This window comes from Merops nubicus, unplaced genomic scaffold (genome assembly GCF_000691845.1).
Source record: "Merops nubicus isolate BGI_N331 unplaced genomic scaffold, ASM69184v1 scaffold28420, whole genome shotgun sequence".
In the NCBI taxonomy this organism is placed as follows: Eukaryota; Metazoa; Chordata; class Aves; order Coraciiformes; family Meropidae; genus Merops; species Merops nubicus.
The window spans coordinates 44,098-52,344 of NW_008583975.1; the positions used below are offsets into that span (position 1 = coordinate 44,098).

General features: G+C 44.8%; 1 protein-coding gene across 1 annotated transcript in view; it reads left to right on the top strand.

Annotated features, from left to right (window-relative positions):
• The first annotated feature begins 625 nt into the window (after positions 1 to 625).
• The window catches only part of MAMLD1 (mastermind-like domain containing 1), a 35,264-nt gene continuing 27,642 nt past the window's right edge, over positions 626 to 8,247 (top strand). Inside the window, exons 1-3 of the mRNA XM_008942798.1 lie at positions 626 to 841; positions 2,737 to 4,006; positions 4,220 to 4,437. Coding sequence (XP_008941046.1) covers positions 626 to 841; positions 2,737 to 4,006; positions 4,220 to 4,437 — 1,704 coding nt within the window. The remainder of the gene's footprint in view (positions 842 to 2,736; positions 4,007 to 4,219; positions 4,438 to 8,247) is intronic.

Genomic DNA, 8,247 nt, shown 5'->3' on the forward strand with positions numbered 1-8,247 from the left:
CGAGGACTAAGCAACAGCATCCTATTTAAAAATCCTGTCCAAGTTTTGGAATGCCCATGCCATCTGAAAGCTATGGCCTTATTTTATCTGTTTATATCTAGTAACAGTGCTGGGGAAATGGGAGTTTTGTTTCCCCATCACATTTACACCCCGGCACAACAGTTAGAAAACTATTTTTCAAAGAGTTTAGAAAGCCCAAATTTTTCCCCAGTAACTCAGAGCATAGGAATGTCCTATGGCAAAAGAAACACTGGCAAGGACATGCATGCCAGCATGTCAGCTGGCCAAGTATGGGAGATCCCCCACCACTTCCTGCCTGAAGGTTCCCAGGGTGAAACTTGGGAACATGCTGTGTTTATTTTGGATGTGTGAAGCCCCTGTAAAGATTCTTTATACATGTCTGAGTTTAAATATGTGCAGTTATGCTCTAGCAACATGTTTCAGCCTACAGAAGGCAACATCTGTCGAAACATGCAACTCTGGCTTTGTTTTAGTGAAGAAAATGAAGGAAAACAATTTCATCCATCATTAGATGAACACTTGGGAGAAGATTTAGGCCTCGTTCCATTTCCTAAAGCTAAGCAAATTCTGGCCTCACCGGCCCAGAGGGATCATCAAATCGCTGATGCCTCAGCTGCCTCTGGCCCTGATGGAAGGGCCGCTTCCCGCCGAGCCGTGGCTCAGACCTCACGGAGCCCTGCTGATGGAGGTGGGCTGCCGGGCAGCCAGGGGGCGGTGCCCAGCGGGCACCCCTCCCCGCTCGGCACCCCTCCCTGCTCGGCACCGGGTCTCCCTCGCCGGGGGCTTGGAGTGCGACCCGAGTTACAGCGATGAACTGGAGGTGACAGGAGAGATGCTCTTACTGCTCCAGTAAGGGATAGCTCTTAGGGGGTGAGGGGAAAATACCCATGTAAAATGTCTCTTTGCCACAGTGCCCTTTAGAGCTTCTGTGTCTGTTGGTGGAGCGTATGGGAACTCTTCCTAAAACCTGACCAGCAGCTCTCTGTGGTATGCAGACCTGCTTGTCCATCTGCCCTGATGATCATGACTTGTATCCTCTCACTCTCCCCCAGACCTCTGTGTAAGCTAGATATTAGTATGGCAACACCTAATACTAATCCTAAACTGCATCAGCCCAAGCAACTTTTGGCACAAATCTGCAGTCTTCTCTCTGCCTACCAAGTTAGAAATAAGTGATGGGAGAGCCCTCATGTGAGTCCAGCTGAGTGAGCCTTCAGGCAGCTCTCCCCTGTTCCCAGGTCAGAACAATGCACGTTTGTGGGTGATTGCCTGAAGATGGGCTGAATTTAGGGGTGGACACCAGGGCATTCATGTGCACATTTCAGAAGGAGCCACACAAGGTGTGCCCACCTTGTGCCTTGCAGCCTCTGAACACCTTGCAGTGATAGTCCCACAACAGAGTTGCCTGACACCGCCAAAGTTGCTGCCATTGCGTAGTGACTATTAGGCAAAACTGATGTGCTTGGTAATTGATGTAAAACTTTGAAGTTAGTCACACCCACCACAGCCCTTGAATGGATCTGGTGGCAATGGGGTAGGTGTTGGGGCTTTTCTGGTGACATGAGCTGTTAGTAGATGGGAAATTTTTTCAAGGTACTAGATGACTGGCAGCACTTGCAGTTGTAGGCCAGAGCTGGGAGATGCTTTGCAGTGAGCTAGCTCAGAGGAGCAGTGACTTTCTATGGTGTTCCCATTGCTGATGAGATACTTCTCTGAATGCTGCCTCACTCTATTGATAAACAAGGACATAAGGATTATTTCCCTTAACTTGAAGCAGTAATGCTAATGTCTGATTAATCCTATGACATACAGGTCATGCTTGTTAAAATTGATAGCCACAGATGATTATATTTTGAAGAGATTGCCATATCGTGCTGAATTAGTATTAGAAGCATTGTTTTCAGTTTTGCTTTCTTTAATGTAGAAGACAGGTTTTCACCCTAAGATTTGTGGATTTACAACTCTACCATTTCTTGTAGATCAAGATATTTATATAACTGTGTTCTGAAAACAAATTTTTATGAATGAGTTGCAAACCTTCAAAAAAGCAAAGCCCATACTGCCTTAGACTTAGAAGAATAAACAAAAACTTAAGAGATTTAGCTGTTATTTACTGTTTCTGAAATCTAAAACATCTGTGCTTAGGAAGCTTGAAAGTCTGTTTAGATAGATAGTTGAGAATTTGTTTTGGTTTGGTTTGTTTAGAAAGTATGCCAGTTATTTCAGATGTTCTGCCTATAAAGAACGTAAAACAATTTAGTTGTCTCAGGTCTGAATTTAATCCGAGTCACTGGCAGAGGGTCACTAAATTCAGTCCAGAGTTTCATTTAGATCTGCCATCGAGACCTAAAAAATGTTACCAGAAAAATGTTGGCATGTTTGTTATGCAGGGAGTATAATGTCTTAATTGAAATGGTACCAGAAACTATTTTAAAAACTTCTATTGCAATTCACATGACAGACAGTGTTTTATAGCTTTAACGTCTGTTTTAAGGCCAATATGTGAGATGTAGCCTTTGTCTGACTATAACTCTTTTGATTTCAGTGAAGTTGTATCCACTTAAATCCTGATTGAATTTGTCTCCCATGATTGGGTTTTTAATTGTATGATTTAATTTTCTTTATCTCCAAGCCTGTGTTACAGTATGGAGCTTCAGAGCACATTAGAATAAGGTCGGTAACGGATCCTTTCTTCTTCCTTTTTTTTTTTCACAGTTACAGGGATCCATTAAAAGAAAACTGGAAGATGATAGCTCTCCTGCCTCCAGTGGCGTGCCTGATGTCATTTTCCCAAATGACAGCAAAAGACTTTGTCTCGATGACGTAAACCTCGCCATGGGCCAAGGTGCCAATCCCAGTGTGGCTTGCCCAGAAATGCAAAGTTCTCCGTTCCCCACCAGTCACAGCACCTCTTCCCTGGGAGTCACAGGCCATTCAGTGCTCCTCGAAAACAATCACATGAATGGTGGTGGCATTGGTTCCCCGTTTTCAGTGCCACCCAACACAGAAATAAATCAGAAGGGATCAATAGGGGGGCAAAACAATAGCATTGTCCACTATGATGAGAAAGGAAACAGCTTACAGTCTGTGGACCAGGAGCTGCAAGATCTGTTGGAAGAGCTGACAAAAATGCCTGATCCTTCTCCCAATGAGCTTGATCTGGAGAAGATTTTGTGCAGCAAGGCTGAAGAACCACTTGGGCTGAGTCACTCTCAACCAAACATAAGTACCACTCCAAAGTCCTCCCCACAGACTTCCCACTTGGAGAACCATGTTGCTAACAAAGATTTTTCTCCAGGCTGCAATCCAACCAGTGGAGGATCTCCCCAGATGAGACCATCATCTGCTGGAGCTAACTTCCAAGTTCCTCCCTCAAACAAACCTACTGCATCACCCATCTCTGCAGCAGCTCAGAGCAAGAGCCAGCCACCACCTATGCTGCCAGTACCCTTACCCAACATACCTGGCTCCAACTGGCACGCTCAGCAGCTGAAGCAGCTGGCAGCTAGCAAGCAGGTGTCTAGTACTAAGCAACAAGTACAGGCTCCCAGCTGGCCAACCATGTCTCCTCCAGGTCTCTCTCCACCTTACAGGGCAGGATCATCCCCACACCATCAACCCTTCAGTCCGCAAAATGTCATGGTGTCTGGCATGCCTGCTAATAATTTACCAGGAAGCAGCATTCAGAGTCCTCAAAACACTCTGCTTTCAAGCATGACTTCCAGCAGCACCCCATCCAGTGGCCCCTCTCCTCCTTATGGGTCTGAGAAGCTCTCCAGTCCAGCTCTGAACCAGCAGCCCTTCAGCCCGCAGAGCTCCATGCTGCCCAACCTGACAGCAGCCAGTTTACCAGCCAACAACATCAAAAGTCCGCAGAACAACTTGGTTGCCAGCATGGCCTCCACAAATACTGGACCTTCTCCACCGTACAGGCCAGAGAAGCTGTCGAGCCCAGCTCTGCATCAGCAGCCCTTCAGTCCTCAAGGTACATTAATCTCTAACATCACTCCCACCAGCAACCCCACAAGTATGCAGAGCTCACTTTTTAAATCAATGACTACAAACCAGTCCAAAAATATGAACATAATTATGCAACAGCCATCCAGTAGCTTACAGCCAGGTCTGGTGAATGAGAACCCTGTTAGCCAAGACCAGTTTTCTTTCAATAACACCAAACCACTGTCTCACTTTGCCTCAGAGGCAGCTACTCAGAAGATGTCGCCTCTGACAGCAGGACAGGGGCAGCAGTCTCTCATTCACTATCTCCAGCAGCAGCAGCAGCAGTCTCCAGCCACGCAGCAGTCCCAGCAGTCCAACAACAGCCAGTTCCTCCAGCAGCAGTTTCGACAGCTGATGCAGCCTCAGCGGATGCAGAGGCACATGCAGCCTGCCACGCTCCCATCTCAAAGCAGACAGGTGAGAACGTCTCTTCTGTCTTACAGGGCTGATGTGAAAATACTGAGTCATTTGTTTTCCTATTTTTACTTTCCTTTGTGTTTGAAATGTGACATCGCTCCAGTGTTGGGATGTGTGCAGTGTACACGTGAGCAAGGCAATAGCAACATCCTGGTGTTATCAGAGTAACTTTATTTCTGTACTAAAATTCCATCATGCATTGTCTCTTCTAGCCCAGTGCAGAGCTTTGTGCTATTAGGCAAAATGCATTTCATGCCACTAAAATAAATTATTTCTGCATGTATAGGTGTTATTCTTATTTAGCTTATATTGTAAACTGTAGAGATGTTCCCATAATATGTTTCCCGTCATCGGTTCGGCATGAATAGGTTTTGTTTTGTTTGTGCTTTGTGTTGTTTTTTTGTTTTTTTTTTTCTTAGTCCCTTCAACAAATTCATCTCTGTGTTATGCTTTTGAGGATAGAAAGGATCAGGTGGGGTGAGAAGTGAAGTTAAAATGAGTCCTTCATGGACAACAGGTCAAACAGTTCAGCTCCCGGATAGCAAAGAAGCAGACTTGAAATACCTGTTGCTAGCATTTGCCAGAAGCAATGCCCTGCTTTGGATGAGGGCCATTCCCCACCCTTTGTTAACCGAGCTGGTAAATGCAAAAAAGCAGCTGGCAGGAGTGAGGCACAGCCCTGATTTCTCTCCAGCAACCTTCTCCCTGAGACTCCAGGAGAGGTTGTGAAGCATTATCCACTGCTACCCCAGATGAGAGAGGTGTGCTGTGAACGAGGACTTCAGACCAAGGGAGAGCTTGGGGTCTGAGAGCAGCTGGGGTGTGAGGAATAAAGAATTTATCTTTTGTTAGGAAGAACAGAAGGAAGCACTGAACCTCGCCACCAAAGCCAAGCACTTTCTTAGGCTGAACCAACACTTTGGCAGCAGAATCCATCAGGCTGCTTAGCCGTGCACAAAGACACTCCATCAGCTCCTCATGAGGGAATGAAACACTTCTCACCCAGCAAGACTGAGACAGATCTCTGAAGCTCTTCTAGGATCTGCTCAATAGTGTGCTGCTTAGATGGGGAGTACCCCCAGAACCTAGTTTCCTTTGCTCTTCTTCCCTGCTGAGGGACTGGTTCTTATAGAGTTGGATTTCTTCAAAGTAGGTGACTTGGTGTAACCTTGTCCTGTGATAGTGATGAGAAATAAGGGGATAGATTTAAATGTCACCTTCCTAGTGGTCAGTCAATGAGGTACATTCCCACTGTGCCTCCCCAGAACTGACTCACTTTTCCAGGTTGGGTGTGCTCAGTACTTCCTTGCTTTGATGCAGCAGCTTAAAACACAGCTGGGAAGAACTCATGCCTTACTGAATTTGCTTCTCCAAATACAGAACACGTAACATTCTGGGATATTTAGTTCACTTTTAAAGGGTTATCAAAGTAAGGCCCCTAATTCACCAAAGGCCTAAAGCAATGATGCTGCTTTAAGCACCTGAGGGCCCTGTTTGTGTGCAGTGGGACCTAAATTAAACACCAAGTAGAGAGTCTTGCTGGCTTGGGATCTAAGGACTATGGATGAATGTATGATTGAAAGTTGCTGCAGCTTCATAAATTACAGCCCATCAAATGTTTTTTACTCCAGAGGTGGGTGAAGAATACATTCATGGTGTTTCACTGCATCTCAGATGTTGGCTAGTAAGACATTCCTGCAATGAGTCTCTTCAATTGGCCAAAATAGCCCCTCTTCCTGCAGCTTTCCTAGTGCTCAGCATATGCTGCAGTTTTAGCTGATTCTCACTGTCAGAGAGAGAGTTACTATAATTTGGTGTCTATCAGTAAAGATCAAGGACAGTTAAGACAATGATTACAGGTGATGAGCGTTTTACATTTTCAGACTAGTTAGGTAAGCTTATGGTGCCTCCCTCATTTTACAAGTAAGACTTATTACAATAATTATACACTGGATGACAGTGCTTCAGTTTTACAGTCTGTTGAGCTGCCGAAGAAAGATGGTGAATGTTCAGGAGTGGAACATTTTGTTAGGTTTTGATAATTTTACTGCAAATCTCATAGAAGAAAATGAGTTCCCAGTGCTCAGTTAGAAGAAAAATTACATGGAATAAATATTCTAGGTAGGAGACCTTAAAATTCTGGGATACTTGCTACATTTCTTTCAATCTAGCCTGTAGATCTGTTATTTGTCTGCAACAGAGTTCTTATTTACATTGAGACATTGATACTGAAATTTTGGACCCAGCCTGCTGTGTACCGATTTTACTCCATTGTAGCAAAGTAGCTCCAGTGACTGGGGGGTTGATTTCCAGCAGTGTGTCTGGAGCTGAATTTGAGCTTTGCAGCGTCTTGGTGCCAGTTCTCTCCTGAGGCAGGTGATGAATAGGACTTTTCAAACGTTGTTTCATTAAAAGGCAAAATGTTAAAGGATCAGAAGACAGGGGAGACACTTTTGCCTCTTCAAAAATTAGTAACCTTCTGATGGAAAACAGCCTTTTTTAGCCTCATTGGCAGGAATTTACTCAAAGAAAAACAACAGCATTCCCTGGAATGTTGTTTAGTGCTTAAAAGTCATCCCCTTGCTCTGTGTGTGTGTGTGTAAATGTGACTAAAATTTATAAAAAGATGGCATAGTACTCTTTTCTTTTGAGCAAGAGGTGCAGCTTTGTACAGAAGAAGAATGTGGATGGTGGCCAGTTGGAGGGAGAACAATAAACCATGAAATCTGATCCTTGTAGCAGGCAGAGCAACATGGGGAAGAGAGCAGTGCCTGGGACATGGACCCAGAGCAAGCTTTTTGCTGTTCTTTTAATGCATATTAAAGCAAAGCCTCCACATTCCAAAAACTGAGTTCCTCCTGGCGCCTCATGGCTCTACTGGGGTTTTTTTTTGTACTTAATGATATCTCTCCTAAGCGTAATCAGTCTGCATCCCAGATCCTGTATTGCCTGGATAACTGGTAAATCTGATAAGGGCTAATCTTTTCCCATCTGAAGCACTATGTCTTTATTGTTGAGCATTGATGGATATTGATTGAGGCCCTGACAGTTTGCATTGTGCAATATTGCAAAGCCTGGTGGTGCTAACATTGCTCTTGTGGATATGAGCAGGTTTTCATTTTACTCATGTAGGACTGACGCTTGCTGAGTGAAAATATACTTGGAGGTCTGGACTCATAAATCCACAATATAAAGATGGTAGTAAATGCCAGAGAGTCAAAGATAATCTCAAAAACTATCACACACTATTTTCTGGGCTTAAACTTAGCCACTTGACTTTATAGGCTCTTTCTGGGTACATGAAAAACTGCATTTGCCCAGGCAGGTTGAATAGTTGGGCATCTCTCTGATTTTAATGTCTAAATACAGTTCATACTTGCAGATCTCCTATTCTGGCACATCAGATATATTGGGCCCAATTCTGCCTGCAGCAGTGGTGAAACAACATCACTGCTTCCAGCAGAGCTCTTCTTTTACTCCCACCAACATAAGAACAGACAGAGGCCTTTGCAAATGGAAGGGAGGGTTCCCCTGAAGGCAGGAAAAGGAGACGGTGATCTTTGCAGTTTAAATCAGGCTGGAATAAAAGAAACCCTTTGCGTGGCCAATAATTTCCAAGCCCAAATTTGTCAGAGTTAAAATTCAGGAGCCTCCAGGAGGAGGGCAGTGTCGCCCGCTGCTCTGTCTGGAAAGTGTTGGAAACCAAAACACAGCTTAACAGGTTGGTTTTTTTTTTTTTTGGGGGGGGGGCGTACAGCTCAGAAACAGCCATTGTCTGGGGGGGGCCCAGCCCGCGTTTTTTGGCCCCCC